This window comes from Phaenicophaeus curvirostris, chromosome W (genome assembly GCF_032191515.1).
Source record: "Phaenicophaeus curvirostris isolate KB17595 chromosome W, BPBGC_Pcur_1.0, whole genome shotgun sequence".
Taxonomy (NCBI): domain Eukaryota; kingdom Metazoa; phylum Chordata; class Aves; order Cuculiformes; family Cuculidae; genus Phaenicophaeus; species Phaenicophaeus curvirostris.
Genome location: NC_091430.1, coordinates 18,264 through 39,223, shown reverse-complemented (window position 1 = coordinate 39,223; position 20,960 = coordinate 18,264). Strand labels below are relative to the sequence as shown.

At 58.6% G+C, this 20,960-nt stretch overlaps 2 protein-coding genes across 3 annotated transcripts; one reads left to right on the top strand and one right to left on the bottom strand.

The window, feature by feature from the left end:
• Positions 1–1,131: 1,131 nt before the first annotated feature.
• LOC138732932 (DNA polymerase iota-like) lies at positions 1,132–9,148 on the top strand. The gene is made up of 10 exons (XM_069879717.1): positions 1,132–1,226; positions 2,658–2,771; positions 3,004–3,168; positions 3,245–3,391; positions 4,610–4,846; positions 4,921–5,099; positions 5,235–5,326; positions 5,489–5,622; positions 5,870–6,054; positions 6,792–9,148. The coding sequence occupies exons 1-10, from the start codon at positions 1,151–1,153 to the stop codon at positions 7,197–7,199; spliced, it is 1,737 nt and encodes a 578-aa protein (XP_069735818.1). The 5' UTR covers positions 1,132–1,150; the 3' UTR covers positions 7,200–9,148.
• On the bottom strand, positions 7,845–12,340 carry LOC138732933 (oxalate decarboxylase OxdD-like). 2 transcript variants are annotated; one of them, XM_069879718.1, is made up of 8 exons: positions 12,179–12,340; positions 11,686–11,913; positions 10,262–10,540; positions 9,569–9,722; positions 9,163–9,272; positions 8,796–8,909; positions 8,556–8,702; positions 7,845–8,411 (listed from the first exon to the last, which is right to left on the bottom strand). In XM_069879718.1, the coding sequence occupies exons 1-8, from the start codon at positions 12,245–12,247 to the stop codon at positions 8,310–8,312; spliced, it is 1,203 nt and encodes a 400-aa protein (XP_069735819.1). In that variant the 5' UTR covers positions 12,248–12,340; the 3' UTR covers positions 7,845–8,309. The 2 variants fall into 2 exon arrangements, with proteins under 2 accessions (XP_069735819.1, XP_069735821.1); XM_069879720.1 differs by having other exon boundaries at positions 10,262–10,492.
• Positions 12,341–20,960: the final 8,620 nt, after the last annotated feature.

Sequence of the window (20,960 nt, the reverse complement as noted above, 5' to 3'; positions counted from 1 at the left end):
GCCCCTGCGCCGCCGCCATGGGGCGCCAGAGAGGGGAAGGCGGGGGGGTGGGGAGCATAGAGAGGGAGGAGCAGAGCGGCCCCTGCGCCGCCGCCATGGCCCGTAGCGGCTAATAGGGGGAGCATAGAGACGGAGGGGCAGAGCGGCCTCCGAGCCCGTAGCGGCTAATGGGGGGAGCATAGAGAGGGAGGGGCAGTGCCGTGGCCCATAGGGGCTAATGGGGTCGCCTGAAGCCTCTGAGATCGGTGCCAGGTCCTCGAGTTGGACCTAAACCCCCTTTAGATCGGTGCCAGGTCCTCGAGTTGGACCTAAACCCCCTTTAGATCAGCTCCAGGTCCTCGTTTTCGATCTGGAATCCAGCTCTAGGACCTCGAGGTGGATCCAAACCCTCTTAGATCGGCGCTAGGACCCGGGTTTGGAGCTGGAATCCAGCTCCAGGACCTCAAGGTGGATCCAAACCCTCTTAGATCGGCGCTAGGACCCGCGCGTCGTCCCTGGCGGGCGGCGCTAGGACCTGCGCGTTGTCCTCATAGGGTTAATGGAAGAAACCATAGAGAGGGCGGCGCAGGGAGGCCCCCGGCGCGCCGTTGACTTGCATTGGAGGAGCATAGAGAGGGCGGGGCAGAGCGGCTCCTGCGCCGCCGCCATGGGGCGCCAGAGAGGGGAAGGGAGGGGGAGCATAGAGACGGAGGGGCAGAGCGACCCCAGAGCCCGTAGCGGCTAATGGGGGGAGCATAGAGAGGGAGGGGCAGAGCGGCGGCGGGGCGGGCACCGTGGCCCATAGGGGCTAATGGGGGCGCCTGAAGCCTCTGAGATCGGTGCCAGGTCCTCGAGTTGGACCTAAACCCCCTTTATATCAGCTCCAGGTCCTGGTTTTGGACCTGGAATCCAGCTCCAGGACCTCAAGTTGGATCCAAACCCTCTGAGATCGGCGCTAGGACCCGCGCGTCGTCCCTGGCGGGCGGCGCTAGGACCCGGGCGCTGTCCTCATAGCGGTTAATGGGGGGAAACCATAGAGAGGGCGGCGTAGAGAGGCCGCGCGGGGCGGGCGCCATGACCCATAGCGTCGAATGAGGGGGAGCATAGAGAGGGTGGGACAGAGCGGCTTGAGCGGCAGCGCTAGGAGGCGGCGTGGGAGTCGCGGAGCGTCATGGAGCGCTTGGAGGGGATGGAGGAGGAGGAGGAGGAGGAAGAAGAAGAAGAGTCGTGGGAGGGCGAGCAGGAGGGTGAGGGGGCAATGGCGGCGGGGAGAGGGGGAGATGGAGCGGGAGAAGGGGGGAAGGAGCGGCCTGAGGGGAGGGGCGGCCGCCATCTTGGGGAAAATGGCGGGGGGGGGCGTGAGGGGAAAAGGGCGGGAAGGGGAGGGGAAAAAGGGCGGGAAGGGGGAGAGAAAAAGGGCGGGAAGGGGAGGGGAAAAGGGCGGGAAGGGGGAGGGGAAAAGGGCGGGAAGGGGAGGGGAAAAGGGCGGGAAGGGGAGGGGAAAAGGGCGGGAAGGGGGAGGGGAAAAGGGCGGGAAGGGGGGGGAAAGGGCGGGAAGGGGAGGGGAAAAGGGCGGAAAGGGGGGGTACAAGGGAAGCCAAGATGGCGGCCACAAGGGGCTATGAGGGAAGCCATGATGGTGGCCACGAGGGGCCGTGAGGGAAGCCATGATGGTGGCCACAAGGGGCTATGAGGGAAGCCATGATGGTGGCCACGAGGGGCCGTGAGGGAAGCCATGATGGTGGCCACGAGGGAAGCCATGATGGTGGCCACAAGGGGCCACGAGGGAAGCCATGATGGTGGCCACAAGGGGCTAGGAGGGAAGCCATGATGGTGGCCACAAGGGAGGCCATGATGGTGGCCACAACGGGCCGTGAGGGAAGCCATGATGGTGGCCACAAGGGAGGCCATGATGGTGGCCACAAGGGGCTATGAGGGAAGCCATGATGGTGGCCACAAGGGAGGCCATGATGGTGGCCAGAAGGGGCTGTGAGGGAAGCCATGATGGTGGCCACAAGAGACCGTGAGGGAAGCCATGATGGTGGCCACAAGGGGCCAGGAGGGAAGCCATGATGGTGGCCACAAGGAGCCACGATGGTGGCCACAAGGGGCCGTGAGGGAAGCCACGATGGTGGCCACAAGGGGCTATGAGGGAAGCCATGATGGTGGCCACAAGGGAAGCCATGATGGTGGCCACAAGGGGCTATGAGGGAAGCCATGATGGTGGCCACAAGGGGCTATGAGGGAAGCCATGATGGTGGCCACAAGGGGCCAGGAGGGAAGCCATGATGGTGGCCACGAGGGGCCGTGAGGGAAGCCATGATGGTGGCCACAAGGGGCCGTGAGGGAAGCCATGATGGTGGCCACGAGGGAAGCCATGATGGTGGCCACAAGGGAAGCCATGATGGTGGCCACAAGGGGCTGTGAGGGAAGCCATGATGGTGGCCACAACGGGCCGTGAGGGAAGCCATGATGGTGGCCACAAGGGAGGCCATGATGGTGGCCACAAGGGGCTAGGAGGGAAGCCATGATGGTGGCCACAAGGGGCCATGAGGGAAGCCATGATGGTGGCCACGAGGGAAGCCATGATGGTGGCCACAACGGGCCGTGAGGGAAGCCATGATGGTGGCCACAAGGGAAGCCATGATGGTGGCTTTTAATCCGTTTTCTCCATCCAGGAGGCCGCTCGGCCGAGGCCTCAAGGTCTCGAGTCATCGTCCACCTCGACCTCGACTGCTTCTACGCCCAAGTGGAGATGATCCGCAGGCCCGAGCTGAGGGCCAAACCCCTAGGTAGGTCCCCACCTCCTCCTTCCTCGCCTGGTGGGTACGTCCCGATGGGGTTTGGGACCTCCAAAAGAGCTCCAAGATCTTCTCCCACCACCCCGATTCCACGAAACTTGAAAAGGAGAGAAGCTCTCTCCGAGGTTTCTTCTCCTTGAGCTTCTCGGGGGCTGGTTGGAGACGTTTGGCCACCTCGTGGTGTCCTCCAAGCCTCCGAGATCTCCGCTTTTGGGACCTCTAGGTGTCCAACAAAAAAGCATCGTGGTCACCTGCAACTACGTCGCGAGGAACCTCGGCGTCCGGAAGCTGATGGCGGTGGAAGAGGCCAAGGAGAAGTGTCCTCACCTGGTCCTGCTCAACGGAGAAGACCTCACGCCCTACAGGGAAACGTCCTACAGGGTTACAGGTAGAAGAACGCGATCGGTGGGACCCTGGGGACCTCCTGGAACCCCTGGAGGCCTCATTGTCCGTGGTTCTTCTAGAGTTGTTGCAGGAGATGTGTCCTCTGGTGGAAAGACTCGGCTTCGATGAGAACTTTGTGGACGTCACCGAGCTGGTGGAGAAGAGGTTGGAGCAGCACGAGGGGCCTGAAGACCTCGCCGTGGCCGGCCACGTCTACGGCAACCGGGGTGAGGCCCTGGAACCCCTGCCAGGAGCTCCAAGGGCCCTTCCAGGAGCTCCAAGGTTCCTCCAACCCCTTCCAGGAGCTCCAAGGGCCCTTCCAGGAGCTCCAAGGTTCCTCCAACCCCTTCCAGGAGCTCCAAGGTCCCTCCAAACCCATTCCAGGGGCTCCAAGGTCCCTCCAACCCCTTCCAAGAGCTCCAAGGTCCCTTCAAGGTCCCTTCCAGGAGCTCCAAGGTCCCTTCCAAGAGCTCCAAGGTCCCTCCAACCCCTGCCAGGAGCTCCAAGGTCCCTTCCAGGAGCTCCAAGATCCCTCCAAGGTCCCTTCCAGGAGCTCCAAGGTCCCTCCAAGGTCCCTTCCAGGAGCTCCAAGGTCCCTCCAAGGTCCCTTCCAGGAGCTCCAAGGTCCCTTCCAGGAGCTCCAAGGTCCCATTAACCCCATTCCAGGAGCTCCAAGGTCCCATTAACCCCATTCCAGGAGCTCCAAGGTCCCTCTGACCCATTCCAGGAGCTCCAAGGTCCCACCAAGCTCCATTCCAGGAGCTCCAAGGTCCCTCCAACCCCTTCCAGGAGCTCCAAGGTCCCTCCAACCCCTTCCAGGAGCTCCAAGGTTCCTCCAGCTCCATTCCAGGAGCTCCAAGGTCCCTTCCGGGAGCTCTGAGGTCCCTCCAACCCCTTCAAGGAGCTCCAAGGTCCCTTCCAGGAGCTCCAAGCTCCTTCCAAGGTCCCTTCCAGGAGCTCCAAGGTCCCTTCCAGGAGCTCCAAGGTCCCTCCAAGGTCCCTTCCAGGAGCTCCAAGGTCCCTCTTACCCCATTCCAGGAGCTCCAAGGTCCCACCAAGCTCCATTCCAGGAGCTCCAAGGTCCCTTCCAGGAGCTCCAAGCTCCATTTCAGGAGCTCCAAGGTCCCTCCAGCTCCATTCCAGGAGCTCCAAGGTCCCTTCCAGGAGCTCCAAGGTCCCTCCAAGGTCCATTCCAGGAGCTCCAAGGTCCTTCCAAACCCCTTCCAGGAGCTCCAAGGTCCCTCCAAGGTCCCTTCCGGGAGCTCTGAGGTCCCTCCAACCCCTTCCAGGAGCTCCAAGGTCCCTTTGAACCCCTTCCAGGAGCTCCAAGGTCCTTTCCAGGAGCTCCAAGGTCCTTTCCAGGAGCTCCAAGGTCCCTTCCAGGAGCTCCAAGCTCCCTCCCACCCCGTTCTCGCTAACCAGGACCCTCTTCTCCTCCTCCGCAGCCCTCGATCTCCACGACGGGACCCACCTGCGACTCCTGGTGGGCTCCCACCTCGCCTCGGCCTTCCGCAGCTCCTTGGCCACCACCCTGGGCCTCTCCAGCTGCGCCGGGGTGGCCTCCAACAAGCTCTTGGCCAAGTTGGTCTCGGGGACCTTCAAACCCAACCAACAAACCCTTCTCCTCCCCGAAAGCCACCAGGATCTTCTCCGAAACCTTGGTGGCCTCCAAAAAATTCCTGGTGAGGCTCCTTCCCGCCTTTTCTGAGGCCCCAAAACACGGAGACGTCCCCTTCTCCTCCATCTTTTTCTTCAGGAATCGGCTCCAAGACCTTCAAACGCTTGGAGACCTTGGGGATCGAGACCGTTTGGCATCTCCAGAGCTTCCCCACCGCCGTCTTGGAGAAGGAACTCGGCCTCCCCCTCGCTCGCCGCCTCCAGAGACTCAGTTTTGGAGAAGACGACTCGCCGGTGGCTCCTTCGGGGCCTCCTCGGGTTGGTGGCTCCTCAAAGAGCTCCTTGAGGTTCCTCGAAGCATCTCAGCTTCTTGGAGATCCACCTCGGTGGCTCCTTCGAGGACCTCTTGGCTCCAAGCTGGGACCTTCAACTTCTCCTCTGCTTCCTCTTTAGTCCTTGAGCGAGGAAGAGGCCTTCAAGAGCTGCTCCTCGGAGGCGCAAGTCAAGGAGAACCTCGAGAAGCTCCTCCTGAACCTCTTAGAAAGGTGAGAACCTCCCATATCTCCTTCCTTGAGGGCCAGAAGATCCTTAGAACCTCTCCGGGTGGTCGTTTCTCCATCGAAACCCCCTTTAAGGACCTCTCTGTCTTCTCCTCCTCCATCTTGGAGGTCTTCTCCTCCATCTTATCACGGTGTCTTCTCCTCCAGGCTCCACCAAGATGGCCGCCGGCCCCACACCCTGCGCCTCGCCCTCCGCCGCGGCTCCTCCGCCTCCAGAAGGTTCCACCGGGAGAGCCGCCAGTGTCCTCTCCCCCCTCATCTCCTCCACCGCTTCCACAAAGGTACCTTGGCACCTCCAGATGGAGCCCCACCACCTCCCAGAGGTCCTTCCAAGCCCCTTGAGGTCCTTCCGAGCCCCTTGAGATCCTTCCAAGCCCCTTGAGGTCCTTCCAAGCCCCTTGAGATCCTTCAGATCTTCATCCAGGACCTCCACAAGCCTCGTGGTGGCACCTCTGGAGGTCTCCAAGGGCCACGTGAAGCTTCAACCTCATGGAACTGGGTGGTTTCCACCTTCTCCACCTCTTCTAGGTGACTCCAACCTTCTGGCCTCCTTGCTTGAGCTCCTGCTGAAGCTCTTCAGGAAGATGGTCCCCCCGGAGGTCCCGTTTCGCCTCAACCTCCTCAGCGTCTCCTTCTCCAACCTCAAAGAACCTCCCGGAAGCACCAGAGGATCCATCGGCTTCTACCTCAAGGAGATCTCGACCCCACACCAGGTGAGGTGGGAAAAAAAATCAATTTGGACCTTCTGGAGAAGCTCGATTGGTGGCTCCAAGCAGAGAGCAAAAGGTTGAGGTTGGAGAGCAAAATCCTCAAGGTTTTGAGGTCTTGGAGCAGGAGAACCTCAAGATTTGGAGGTTGGAAAGTGAAGAACCTCAAGATTTTGAGGTTGGAAAGTGAAGAACCTCAAGATTTTGAGGTTGGAGAGCAAAAAACCTCAAGATTTTGAGGCTGAAGAGCAAAATTTTGAGTTTTGAGAGCAAAATTCTCAAGATTTGGGGGCTTAAGAGCAAAATTTTGAGGTTGGAGAGCAACATTCTCAAGATTTTGAGGTCTTAGAGCAGGAGAACCTCAAGATTTTGAGGTTGAAGATCTCAGAACCTCAAGATTTTGAGGTTAAAGAGCAAAATTCTTAAGATTTTAAGGTCTTAGAGCAGGAGAACGTCAAGATTTTGAGGTTGGAAAGTGAAGAACCTCAAGATTTTGAGATTGAAGAGCAAAATTCTCAAGATTTTGAGGTTTAAGAGCAAAATTTTGAGGTTTGAGAGCAAAATTCTCCAGATTTTGAGGTTGGAGAGCTCAGAACCTCAAGATTTTGAGGTCTTAGAGCAGGAGAACCTCAAGATTTTGAGGTTGAAGAGCTCAGAACCTCAAGACTTTGAGGATGAAGAGCTTGGTGGCTCCAGCCCTCCAGCTCCTTCTGGAGAACCTTCAACCTTCTTCTTCCCCTCAGGAAGCAGCCGGTGGCCACCAAGAGGCCTCCCAGCTCCAGGCCCCGAGCAGAAGCGAAGCCACCAAACGCAAGAGACTCGTGGAGGAGGAAGAAGCCTCGTGTCCCACCTCCAGGTCCTCAAGTTCTCCTGAGCCCTCTAGGATTCAGCTTCCTCCAGACGTTGACCCTCAAACCTTCTCCGAGCTCCCTCGGGAGGTCCAGGAGGAGCTGGTGGCCCAGTGGAGGAGCCGAGAAGCCACCTCCAAGCCCTTGGAGAAGCCCAAAGCCACCAGGAGGAGGAGGAGGAACCCGCCGAGGGCTCCGGAGCAGCTCAACACCTTGTGGAGATACATGGAACCGCGGTGGGAGGGGACCCCGGGACCTCCTGGAGACTCGGAGGAGGTGGCTGAGGACCTGGGGACCTTCTAGGAGGTCCCAGCGAGGGGCTCCTGGGCTCTTGGACCACCTCGAGGTGGCCACCAAGGCCCTGAGACCCTTTGTGGTTGTGGAGCATGATGGGAGCTGTAGTTCTGGCTATAGTGGAGTCTATGGGGCCGCGGGGCATGATGGGAGCTGTAGTTCTGGCTATGGGGGTGTATGCAGCCGCGGGGCATGGTGGGAGCTGTAGTTCTGGCTATAGAGGCCTCTATGGAGCCGCAGGGGATTATGGGAGTTGTAGTCCTGGCTATGGAGGCATCTATGGAGCCGCAGGGGATGATGGGAGCTGTAGTCCTGGCTATAGAGGCCTCTATGGAGCCGCAGGGGATTATGGGAGTTGTAGTTCTGGCTAGGTAGGCCTCTATGGAGCCGCAGGGCATGATGGGAGCTGTAGTTCTGGCTGTGGGGGGGGTCTATGCAGCCGCGGGGCATGATGGGAACTGTAGTTCTGGCTAGAGAGGCCTCTGTGGAGCCGCAGGGGATTATGGGAGTTGTAGTTCTGGCTAGATAGGCCTCTATGGAGCCGCAGGGGATTATGGGAGTTGTAGTCCTGGCTAGCGAGGCCTCTATGGAGCCGCAGGGGATGAGGGGAGTTGTAGTTCTGGCTAAAGAGGCCTCTATGGAGCCGCAGGGCATGATGGGAGCTGTAGTCCTGGCTATGAAGCCTCTATGGAGCCGCAGGGGATGATGGGAGCTGTAGTCCTGGCTATAGGGGGATCTATTGAGGTCAAGACAGGAGCAGAAGAATCTCTGGAGAACCTTGATTTGTGGATGCAACCTCCCAGGAACTTCTGGAGAACCTCGATTTGTGGCTCCAACCAGCCCAGGAACCTCTGAAGAACCCTTCCAGAAGATCCAAAAGCCCCTCCAGAAGGTCCAAAAGCCCCTCCAGGAGCTCCAAAATCCAGGTTCTCCAGCTCCTCCAGCTCCTCTTGGGGTCTCCAGCTGAGAAACATGGAGCTGTGGGACCTTGGAGCTGAGGGACCTTGGGGTTGGGGGGAAGGACTTTTTTAATATCAAACCGAGCCTCGGGGATCCAAAAAAAAGATCCTCGAGGTCAGAAGAACCTCGGGAAGGTCTCCAAGGGCCACCGGGAGGAGGTCACGGGATCTTCTGGAAGTCGCGTTGGTCCTTGTGGAAGAGCTGAGCCAGGACGTGGTCGGCCGTGCCCTTGAAATAGTCCCTCAGGCGAAGAGTCTCCAGCTGCGCAGGAGAAGACAGCGGTGAGAGGAGGCCCCGAGGGGACCTCGGGTGGGGTTGGAGGGACCTTGGAGCTCCTGGAATGGGTTCAAAGGGACCTTGGAGCTCCTGGAAGGGACCTTGGAGCTCCAGGAGCTCCGTCCTCACCTGCTGTCCCGTGCTGTAGGCCAGGAGAAGGAGCAGGTCCTCCTGGCAGGTGCTTTTGAGGAAGTGCTGGGTCCCCTCGGGGAAGAAGACGACGTCCCCGACGTCCACGTTGAAGTCGGAGGCTCCTTGGGGCACCACGAGCCCGGCCTGAGGAGAAGACGAGGGGTCCGAGGCCCCCAAAGGTCCTCCTAGAAGCTGGAGGAGATGGTGGGAGAAGGTTCCGGGGGGGGGGACACGTACCTGCCCGCAGCCGCTAACGACGTAGCCCAGCTCGTTAGCGTTGGGGTGGAAGTGGGGGTGGCCCAAGGAGTTGGTGGAGAGGCGAAGGGCGGCCAGGGTCAAGGTGTCCTCGTGCTGAGGAGAAGGAGACACGGAGAGGAGGGAGCTTGGAGCTCCTGGAATGGAGCTTGGAGGGACCTTGGAGCTCCTGGAAGGGACCTTGGAGGGACCTTGGAGCTCCTGGAATGGGTTGAGAGGGAGCTTGGAGCTCCTGGAAGGGCCCTTGGAGCTCCTGGACTCCTGGCTTGGCTTGGCTTGAAGGTTCCTCCAAGGCCCCCGAGCTCCATCCAAGCTCCATCGATGAGAAGATCCCAGCGGAAGGTCCCACCTGGTTCAAGGACTGGCTGAAGATCTTCTCCAGGGCACTGAGGCCGCTGGGGTCTCTGCGGTATCGAGCCCACTGGAAGGAGCCTCCTGGGAATGGAAAGGTGGCCGAGCCTAGAAGAAAAGGCCCCCAGGTGACCAACTTGGACCTCTCGGACCTTCTGCGAGGCGAGGGCTTCACGTTCTGGAGCCAAAACGCGGAGAACGATGGAGAAAAAAACCTTGGAGAACCTCGATTTGGGGCTCCACCAGCCCAGGAACCTCTGAGGAACCTCAAGTTGTGGTTCCACCAGCCCAGGAACCTCTGAGGAACCTCAAGTTGTGGCTCCAACCAGCCCAGGAACCTCTGAGGAACCTCGATTTGGTGACCCCAAGCCCTCCAGGTCCTTCTGGAGAAGCTGGGTGGTCACCTCGGAGGTCGTAGAAGAACCTCCAGACGAGGTGGGCTGGAGTTTGGCCGTAGGTCACGTTGTGGAGCAGCTCCTCGAGGTTGGCCGGGAGGTTGAGGGCTTGGGCCTCTCGGGGCTTCTTGAAGGTGCGGATGAAGTTGACGCCACCTCGAGACTGAAGGAGAAAGAGAAAAGTTGAGGAAACATCTACCAGGGCTTCATCCAGCCCATCCCAGCACCTCCTGGTGGCCACAGGGGGGACATCTGGAAGCTCTGAGGGCTTCTTGGAACCTTCTCCAAGGCCTCAGACCCTCTCCAGGAGCCTCTTTCCTCCTCGAAGCTGCTCTGAGGTCCCTCTAGAACCTTCTCCGAGGCCTCAGATCTTCTCAGGAGCCTCTTTCCTTCTAGAAGCTGCTCTGAGGTCCCTCTAGAACCTTCTCCGAGGCCTCAGACCCTCTCCAGGAGCCTCTTTCCTCCTCGAAGCTGCTCTGAGGTCCCTCTAGAACCTTCTCTGAGACCTCAGACCTTCTCCAGGAGCCTCTTCCCACACTAGAAGCTGCTCCGAGGTCTCCTTGGAGCCTTCTCCATGGATTTTCTCCACCAGCTTCAGCTCCGAGGTCTCCAGAAGGAGACCTAGAAGCCAAGAAGAACCTTGCAACCCCCCCCTAGATGGAGGTGGAGAAACCCAAGAAGTGGAGATGCCACCAGATTGACCTTCAAAGCTCGAGCCACGACGTCTTCTGGGGTGGAGAAGAAGACCTCGTCCAGCTCCAGGGTCTCCAGCTCCTCGTGGGTGGAGAAGAAGAGCAGGAAGAGACAATCCTGGGGTCCGACGTTCTTGATCCAGTGGACGGAGTTGCGAGGGAAGAAGACCACCTGGCCGGCCGAGACGTTGAAGGTGGCGACCTCGGCGTCCGCGGAGATGACCCCCACCCAGGCTGAGCCCTGGGGGACGAGGAGGACTTGGAGCTCCTGGAAGGGACCTTGGAGCTCCTGGAATGGGGTTGGAGGGACCTTGGAGCTCCTGGAAGGGACCTTGGAGCTCCTGGAATGGGGTTGGAGGGACCTTGGAGCTCCTGGAAGGGGCTGGAGGGACCTTGGAGGGTCCTTGGAGTTCTTGGAAGGGACTTGGAGGGACCTTGGAGCTCCTGAAGGGACCTTGGAGGGACCTTGGAGCTCCTGGAAGGGACCTTGGAGCTCCTGGAAGGGACCTTGGAGCTCCTGGAAGGGACCTTGGAGGGTCCAGGGAGCTCCTGGAAGGGGTCAGAGGGACCTTGGAGCTCCTGGAAGGGACCTTGGAGCTCCTGGAAGGGGTTCAAAGGGACCTTGGAGCTCCTGGAAGGGACCTTGGAGGGACCTTGGAGCTCCTGAAGGGCCCTTGGAGCTCCTGGAATGGACCTTGGAGCTCCTGGAAGGGACCTTGGAGCTCCTGGAAGGGACCTTGGAGCTCCTGGAAGGGAGCTTGGAGGGACCTTGGAGCTCCTGGAAGGGACCTTGGAGCTTCTGGGATGGGGTTGGAGGGACCTTGGAGCTCCTGGAAGGGACCTTGGAGGGACCTTGGAGCTCCTGGAAGGGACCTTGGAGCTCCTGGAAGGGACCTTGGAGGGACCTTGGAGCTCCTGGAAGGGACCTTGGAGCTCCTGGAAGGGACCTTGGAGCTCCTGGAAGGGACCTTGGAGCTCCTGGAAGGGACCTTGGAGCTCCTGGAAGGGGGTCAGAGGGACCTTGGAGCTCCTGGAAGGGACCTTGGAGCTCCTGGAAGGGACCTTGGAGCTCCTGGAAGGGACCTTGGAGCTCCTGGAAGGGGGTCAGAGGGACCTTGGAGCTCCTGGAAGGGACCTTGGAGCTCCTGGAAGGGACCTTGGAGCTCCTGGAAGGGACCTTGGAGCTCCTGGAAGGGACCTTGGAGCTCCTGGAAGGGACCTTGGAGCTCCTGGAAGGGGTTGGAGGGACCTTGGAGCTCCTGGAAGGGACCTTGGAGCTCCTGGAAGGGACCTTGGAGCTCCTGGAAGGGGGTCAGAGGGACCTTGGAGCTCCTGGAAGGGACCTTGGAGCTCCTGGAAGGGGTTGGAGGGACCTTGGAGCTCCTGGAAGGGACCTTGCCTCCCATCTCCAAGGTCTTCTCCAAGCGCGCTCACCTTGGAGCTCTTGAGATGGTTCAGGAACTGGAACTTGGCCTCCAGGCTCTTTTCTTCTGGCCCTGGAGAAGGTGGAAGCTCCTTCGGAAGGTCCATCCCTCTCCTGGAGGTGGGACCCGAGCCGCCGTAGACCAAGGAGAGACCCAAGACCCCCAGAGCCGTGCTGAGGAGCCCGGCCAGGAGACACACCAAGAAGACCTTCAGCAGGGACCACGAGGGCTTCAGGACCTGAGAAGAACCCCGAGGAACCTCACGAGAAGCTTCCAACCCCCCTCGGAGGCCCCTCCAGCCACCAGCTTCGAGGTCCCACCACCCCTTCCATCAACCTGAAGGTCCCACCACCCTTTCCATCAACCTGAAGGTCCCACCACCCCTTCCATCAACCTGGAGGTCCCACCACCCCCTTCCACGACCTCCAAGGTGCCTCCAACCCGCGATTCCAGGAGCTTGGAGGCCCTTCCCACCGTCTTCTAGAAGACGAAAGGACCTTCACCTCCTTCTTCAGCTCCTCCGAAGAACCTCGGAAGGTCTCTCCGTGCATCTCGAAGGCTTCGTTGTCCATCCAGGAGGCGGCAAGGACCTTCCTGGAGGAGAAGAGGAGGAGGACGACGAGAAGAAAGAGGAGGAGAAGGTTCTTTGAGATGTTTCCTCAGGCCAGGAGCCCAAGGAAGTGACTCATCTCCTGGCCCACCGTGACGCAACCCAAGAAAAAGGCCTCCCTGAAGCAAGAAGGTCCCTGTGGAGCCACAAGGTCCCACCCCACCCTCCAGCCGAGTCCATCGGCCCGGTTGCGTCACCTCCAGCCACCGGAAAACAGGGTTTGAGGCCTCCAGGGCTTCGGTTTCTCAAGGACTTTGGTTTCTCGAGGGCTTCGGGTCCTCCTCAAGCTCCTTGGAGCCTCCTCAAGCTCTTTGGTTCCTCCTCAAGCTCCTTGGAGCCTCTTCAAGTTCTTTCTTTGGTCCCTCAAGCTCCTTGGAGGTTCCTCAAGCTCTTTGGTTCCTCCTCAAGCTCTTTGTTTGGTCCCTCGAGCTCTTTGGATCCTCCTGGAGCTCCTTGGAGCCTCCTCGAGTTGTTTCTTTGGTCCCTCGAGCTCTTTGGATCCTCCTGGAGCTCTTTGGATCCTCCTGGAGCTCCTTGGATCCTCCTGGAGCTCCTTGGATCCTCCTGGAGCTCCTTGGAGCCTCCTCAAGCTCTTTCTTTGGTCCCTCAAGCTCTTTGGTTCCTCCTCAATCTCCTTGGAGCCTCCTCGAGCTCTTTCTTTGGTCCCTCAAGCTCCTTGGAGCCTCCTCAAGCTCTTTCTTTGGTCCCTCAAGCTCTTCGGTTCCTCCTCAAGCTCTTCAGTTCCTCCTCAAGCTCTTTCTTTGGTCCCTCGAGCTCTTTGGATCCTCCTCAAGCTCTTTGGGGCCTCCTCAAGCTCTTTGGGGCCTCCTCAAGCTCTTTCTTTGGTCCCTCAAGCTCCTTGGAGCCTCCTCAAGCTCTTTCTTTGGTCCCTCAAGCTCTTTGGAGCCTCCTCAAGGCTCTTTGGAGCCTCCTCGAGCTCCTCGGAGCCTCCTGAGCTTCTTCCTTCATCCAGAAGGTTCCTCCACCTCAAGCTGCTCCACGCGTCCAGGATCTAGAAGGTTCCTCCACCCCAACCCCCTCCAGGACCTCCAAGGTCCCTCAAGACCCGACCCAGCCCATCAATCCGTGATCCAGAAGGTCCTTCCAGCTCAAGCGGCTCCATCAACCCAGGATCTAGAAGGAGCCCCCTGAGGTCCCTCAAACCCTGGTTCTCCTCCTCCTCCTAATAAAAAGTCGTTAACGAGCTCCATCGTTGCCTTCTCAATGAGATCTAATTAATCCAGGAGCCTCCGTTCCGAGGTTTAGGAGCCACCGACTCAAAGCCAAGAGCTCCAAAGGGTCTTTTTGGGGTCAGAAGGGACCTCAAAGCCCGTCTAGATCCACCTAGATGGTCGCTCCGTCCGCGACGGAAGGTTCCGGGACTCCAGGTTCGCTCACCAAGGCCCTTGGAGGCATCTCCCAGGGCTTTTCGGCTCCGGTTCTCCAAGCAGTGGAAGATTCTTGAGCGGAATCATCTCCTTCTGAGCTTCTGAGGGCCGGGAGGTCCCCTACAAAGCCCAGAAGAACCTCAGGGAGGTCCTCAAACTCGTCTTTCCCCAGGTCCAACGAGCTCGGGGCCCTCAACCAGGAGACCTGGAGTGAAGAAGCCGCCGAGGAAGCGCTTCGGGACCTTTCCTGGAGGTCACAGAAGCTTCCGGCTCCGGGAATGAGGTTCTTGAGGCCTTGGTGGCATCTCAAGCGGCTTCTGGAAGGAGAAGCTGGAGGAACAAGAGAACAGCTGCATAGACCCCCCCATAGCCAGAACTACAGCTCCCATCATGCCCCGCGGCCCCATAGACCCCCCCATAGCCAGATCTACAGCTCCCATCATGCCCCACGGCCCCATAGACCCCCCATAGCCAGAACTACAGCTCCCATCATGCCCCACGGCCCCATAGACCCCCCATAGCCAGATCTACAGCTCCCATCATGCCCCGCGGCCCCATAGACCCCCCCATAGCCAGAACTACAGCTCCCATCATGCCCCGCGGCCGCATAGACCCCCCCCATAGCCAGAACTACAGCTCCCATCATGCCCCGCGGCCGCATAGACCCCCCCCCCATAGCCAGGACTACAGCTCCCATCATGCCCCGCGGCCCCATAGACCCCCCCCATAGCCAGAACTACAGCTCCCATCATGCCCCGCGGCTGCATAGACCCCCCCCATAGCCAGAACTACAGCTCCCATCATGCCCCGCGGCCGCATAGACCCCCCCCCCATAGCCAGAACTACAGCTCCCATCATGCCCCACGGCCCCATAGACCCCCCCATAGCCAGAACTACAGCTCCCATCATGCCCCGCGGCCCCATAGACCCCCCCCATAGCCAGAACTACAGCTCCCATCATGCCCCGCGGCCCCATAGACCCCCCCATAGCCAAAACTACAGTTCCCATCATGCCCCGCGGCTGCATAACTTCCCCCCTATAGCCAGAACTACAGCTCCCATCATGCCCCGCGGCTGTATAGACAACCCCATAGCCAGAACTACAGCTCCCATCATGCCCCACGGCCCCATAGACCCCCCCATAGCCATAACTACAGCTCCCATCATGCCCCGCGGCCCCATAGACTCCTCTATACCCGGAACTACAGCTCCCATCATGCCCCGCGGCCCCACAGACCCCCCCCCCCATAGCCAGACCTACAGCTCCCATCATGCCCCGCGGCCCCATAGACCCCCCCCCATAGCCAGAACTACAGCTCCCATCATGCCCCTCGGCCCCATAGACCCCCCCATAGCCAGAACTACAGCTCCCATCATGCCCCGCGGCCCCATAGACCCCCCCATAGCCAGAACTACAGCTCCCATCATGCCCCGCGGCCCCATAGACACCCCCCCCATAGCCAGATCTACAGCTCCCATCATGCCCCGCGGCCGCATAGACCCCCCCCATAGCCAGAACTACAGCTCCCATCATGCCCCGCGGCCCCATAGACCTCCCCTATAGCCAGAACTCCAGCTCCCATCATGCCCCGCGGCCCCATAGACACCCCCCCCATAGCCAGACCTACAGCTCCCATCATGCCCTGCGGCCGCATAGACCCCCCCCAGCCAGAACTACAGCTCCCATCATGCCCCGCGGCCCCATAGACCTCCCCTATAGCCAGAACTCCAGCTCCCATCATGCCCCGCGGCCACATAGACTCCTCTATACCCGGAACTACAGCTCCCATCATGCCCCGCGGCCCCATAGACCCCCCCATAGCCAGACCTACAGCTCCCATCATGCCCCGCGGCCCCATAGACCCCCCCCATAGCCAGAACTACAGCTCCCATCATGCCCCACGGCCCCATAGACCCCCCATAGCGAGAACTACAGCTCCCATCATGCCCCGCGGCTGCATAGACCCCCCCATAGCCATAACTACAGCTCCCATCATGCCCCGCGGCCCCATAGACCCCCCCCATAGCCAGAACTACAGCTCCCATCAGGCCCCGCGGCCCCATAGCCAGAACTCCAGCTCCCATCATGCCCCGCGGCCCCATAGACCCCCCCATAGCCAGACCTACAGCTCCCATCATGCCCCGCGGCCCCATAGACCCCCCCATAGCCAGAACTACAGCTCCCATCATGCCCCGCGGCCCCATAGACCCCCCCATAGCCAGAACTACAGCTCCCATCATGCCCCGCGGCCCCATAGACCCCCCCATAGCCAGATCTACAGCTCCCATCATGCCCCGCGGCTGCATAGACCCCCCCCATAGCCAGGACTACAGCTCCCATCATGCCCCGCGGCGGCCGGCGCCCTCAGGGCCCCCAGGTCAGCGCGGGGGGTTCCTCACTCCCAGAAGGACCCGGAGAAGCTCCCGGCAAGGTCCTTGTGGGCGCTGGGGTCTCCTCCGAGGAGCTCCGAGCTCGGGGTGTCCCAGGAGAAGCTCCGCGGGGCCAGCAGGGAAGGGTCCTCCACAAGGAAAAAGGGGCTCGGGGACTTGGTGGCCACTTCGAGGGCTCCAAGAGCCGAGGAGCCGAGGGCTCGGGGCTCTCTAAGAAGGAACCGAGGGTGGACTTGATGCTCCTGGTGGGCTCCTTGCAGCTCAGAGCCTTCTAGAAGAGCCCATGGAGGTCGGCGACCTGGGGAAGTCCAGGAGGCGCCCGTGGAAAAGGGCCCCTGGGGACCTCCGAGGAGGTTTTCTAAGGAGAAAGGACATCGGGGACCTGAGGAGAAGGGTCTCCAGGGAAGGTTCTCAAAGGAAAAGGGACATTGAGGCCCTCCAAAGGGGTTTTCTAAGGAGGCCGGAGAGCGCGGCCCTGAGGAGAAGCGCTTCTCCAGCGCCGCCCTCACAGAAAAAGGCGGGAAAGGGCGGGGGAGGGGGGTTGGAGGGCGCGAAACCGCGGGGCACGCCGGGAGTTGGAGTCCCCGGGAGGCCCTGGCGCCAGCGCCCTCCAGACTCCTATAAGGGGAGCCGGGACTACAACTCCCATCATGCCCCGCGGCGCGGCCGGAAACGGCTCTTCCCGCTTTCCCGAGCCGGGACTACAGCTCCCATCATGCCCCGCGGCCCCATAGACCTCCCCTATAGCCAGAACTACAGCTCCCATCATGCCCCGCGGCTTCCGGCGCCCTCAGGGGCCTCCAGGTCAGCGCGGGGGGTTCCTCGCTCCCAGAAGGACCCGGAGAAGCTCCTGAGAAGGTCCCTGTGGAGCTCGGAACCTTCTCGAAGGGCCCGTGGAGGTCGGGGTTGTCCTTAGGGAGGTCCAGGAGGTGGGTTGGGACCCACCAGGAGCCGCGAGTCCGACTCGGGACCTTCTAGAAGGTTCCTCGAGGAGGTTTCTTCAGCCCAGGTGGGACCTGAAGCCTCCAGCCTGGGGAGCTGCTTCTCCCCAACTTCATTAGGAGCTAATTAAAAGGTAGTTAAAGCCAAATGATAATTAATGCCTTAATGAAGAAGTGGGGGGGGGGGCAGAAGTCGTTGAGGAGGCCCCATCGTGGTCTTCATGGAGCTTTGGTTGCCGCGGAAACCGGCGCTAACGAAGGGAGGAGGCAACGAGGAGCTCGGAGGGGTTGGAGCTCAAGAAAACGAGCGCCGAAAGCTTAATTAGGTTGTTAATTAGGGTGGTTCGTTAGCAGCGATGGAGCCAGCCTGGTCAGATCCACTGGGAACTTCTTGGATCAGAAGAACCTTCTTGGACCTCTTGGACTTTTCTGGATCAGAAGAACCTTCTTGGCCCCCTAGGACCCTCCTGGATCGGCTCCATCTCCTTGTCCCCCCGGCAGGTGGCGCTGTGGGACCCTCGGCTGGAGCTTCAGCCACCCAGAGCGAGGCTCTTCCAGCTTCTTCCGATCCAGGAAAAGGTCCAGGGGGGCCGAGGAGCTTCTTCTGATCCGTGTGGACCGAGGTCGGAGGGACCTTGGAGCTCCTGGAATGGGTTTGGGAACTTAGAACTCCTGGAAGGGACCTTGGAGCTCCTGGAAGGGACCTTGGAGGGACCTTGGAGCTCCTGGAAGGGACCTCGGAGCTCCTGGAAGGGAGCTGGAAGGGACCTTGGAGCTCCTGGAAGGGACCTTGGAGCTCCTGGAAGGGACCTTGGAGGGACCTTGGAGCTCCTGGAAGGGACCTTGGAGGGACCTTGGAGCTCCTGGAAGGGACCTTGGAGCTCCTGGAAGGGACCTTGGAGCTCCTGGAATGGGGTCAGAGAGACCTTGGAGCCCCTGGAAGGGGTTCAAAGGGACCTTGGAGCTCCTCAAAGGGGTTGAGAGGGACCTTGGAGCTCCTGGAAGGGAACTTGGAGCTCCTGGAAGGGACCTTGGAGCTCCTGGAAGGGACCTTGGAGGCACCTTGGATCTCCTGGAATGGACCCTGGAGCTCCTGGAAAGTGTCAGAGGGTCCTTGGAGCTCCTGGAATGGGTCAGAGAGACCTTGGAGCTCCTGGAAGGGACCTTGGAGCTCCTGGAAAGGGCTTGAAGGGACCTTGGAGCTCCTGGAAGGGCCCTTGGAGCTCTTGGAAGTGGTCAGAGGGACCTCGGAGCTCCTGGCCTGGGTGGGAGGGTCCCGGTCCCCTCCCGCTGGGCCCCCCCGGCCCCAGGAAGTGGCCGCCGGCCGCGCCCGTACAAAATCGGCACATTTATTGCTACAGACGGAGATGGACACGACGGCACCGAGGGCGACGGGCGACCCGCCGGCCCCACGAGGCCCCAGAAGGTCCCAGGAGGCCCCAGGGGGCCCCTCGGCCGACACGCTACGACACCAACCCCAGAACACGAGGGACGCTCCCCACGCCGGAGCCTTTTCCTCCTTTTTTTCCTCCTTTTATGGCCCTCGGCCTCCTTTTTCCCGCCTTTTCCCCTCCATTTCCCGCCTTTTCCCCTCCATTTCCCGCCTTTTCCCCTCCATTTCCCGCCTTTTCCCCTCCATTTCCCGCCTTCTTCCCCTCCTTTTCTTCCCCCTTTTCCTCCTTTTTTCCCAATTATTTCCCCCTTTTTCCAATTTTTCCATTTCTCCTTTTTCCCTCAATTTCCTGATTTTTCCCGATTGATTTTTCCCCCTTTTTCCTGATTTATTATTTCCCCCCTTTTCCCAATTTATTTTTCCCCTTTTTCCAAGTTTTCCCCTTTTCCCAGTTTTTCTCCTTTACAAATTTTTCTCCCTTTTACAAATTTTTCCCAATTATTTTGCCTTTTTCCCAATTATTTTCCCTTTTTCCCCAATTATTTTCCCTTTTTCCCAATTTATCCAATTATCTTTTTTCCAATTTTCCCCTTTTTTCCAATTATTTCCCTTTTTTCCAACTTTTCCATTTCCCAATTTTCCCCCTTTTCCCCCCCTTTTCCGATTTTTTTCCAATTTTTCCCAATTTTTCCTCAGTTTCTCCTTTTTTCTCGTTTTTCCCCCCATTTTCCCTTTTTTCCAATTTTCCCTCATTTCCTTTTTTCCATTTTTCTTCCATTTTTCCAATTATTTCCCCTTTTTTCCAATTTTTCCATTTTCCATTTTTTCCTCAATTTTCCAATTTTTCCCCCATTTTTTTCCAGCTTCCCCTCATTTTCCCCCAATTTTCCTTTTCCCAGTTTTCCCTCATTTTCCCCAATTCTCCCTTTTTTCCCCAATTCTCCCTTTTTTCCCCAATTTTCCCCAATTTTCCCTTTTTTCCCCAATTTCCCAACTTTTTCCAGTTTTCCCTTTTTTTTCCAATTTTCCCTTTTTTTTCCAATTTTCCCTTTTTTTTCCAATTTTCCCTTTTTTTTCCAATTTTCCTTTTTTCCCAGTTTTCCCTCATTTTCCTTTTTTTTCCAATTTTCCCTTTTTTTCCCCCCAATTCTCCCTTTTTTCTCCAATTCTCCCTTTTTTCCAATTTTCCCTTTTTTCCTCGATTTCCCAATTTTTCTCCAATTCTGCCTTTTTTCCCCTTTTTTCCCAATTTTCCCTTTTTTCCCAATTTTCCCAATTTTCCCTTTTTCCCTCAATTCTCCCTTTTTCCCTCAATTCTCCCTTTTTCCCCCAATTCTCCCTTTTTCCCCCAATTCTCCCTTTTTCCCCCAATTCTCCCTTTTTCCCCCAATTCTCCCTTTTTTCTCCCAATTTTCCCTTTTTCCTCAATTTTCTACCTTTTTTTCCTCAATTTTTTTCCCTCAATTTTCTCCTTTTTCCAATTTTCTCCCTTTTTTCCAATTTTCTCCCATTTTTCCAATTTTCCCTCATTTTCCCTCGTTTTCCCTTTTTTTCCAATTTCCCTTTTTTTCCAATTTCCCTTTTTTTCCAATTTCCCTTTTTTTCCAATTTCCCTTTTTTTCCAATTTCCCTTTTTTTCCAATTTCCCTTTTTTTCCAATTCTCCCTTTTTTCTCCAATTTTCCCTTTTTCCCAATTTTCCCTTTTTTCCTCAATTTCCCAATTTTTCTCCAATTCTCCCTATTTTCCCCTTTTTTTCCCAATTTTCCCCAATTTCCCCTTTTTTCCCCAATTTCCCCTTTTGTTTTCCAATTCTCCAATTTTCCCTTTTTCTTCCAATTTTCCCTTTTTCCCTCATTTTCCCTTTTATTTTGGGGCCAAACCTCACGATTTCTCCCTTTCCCCCCCCAGCCCCAAAGGGGCTTTTTCCCCTTTTCCCCCTCTGGGTCTTCTCCGACCTCCGGAACCTCCACAAGCTCCAACTCCAACTTCCAGCCGAGGCCACGAGGTCCCCTCGGAGCCTCCCAGAAGCTCCAAAGCCCCTTGAGGGCCACGTGCTCCTGGGGTCCCACCACGCCAACCTTCTCCTTCCCCTCCACCTTCCTCCTCCTCCTCCTCGTGGAGCTTCTCCTCGCGTCCCAGGAAGGTCCCCGAGGACCTCCAGGGTCATCCCACCCCACCCCGAGGACCTCCAGAGCCTCGAATCCGTCCCCGGAAGGAGCCGGACACCGAGACCAGGAGACCAGGAGATGAGGATCCAGCAAAAAAGGTCAGGAGGGAACTTCTCGAGCTTCTCCAAGCGAGGCCCCTGGAGACACGGAGGGTTTGGTGGGTCCAGATGGAGACGTGGAGGGCGATGGGGAGAGTCTCCACTCTTCTCTGCGTCAAGAGCCTCTGGAGGAGCCTCTGCAACATCTTCCTCCTGGAAGGACCTTCTTGAGGAGCCTATTGAACAACCTCTTGAGAAGCCTCTTGAAGCTCCTGAAGAGCCTCTTGAGGAGCTCTTGAAGAAGCTCTTGAGGGGCCCCTTGAAGCAGCTCCTGAAGAGCCTCTTGAGGAGCCT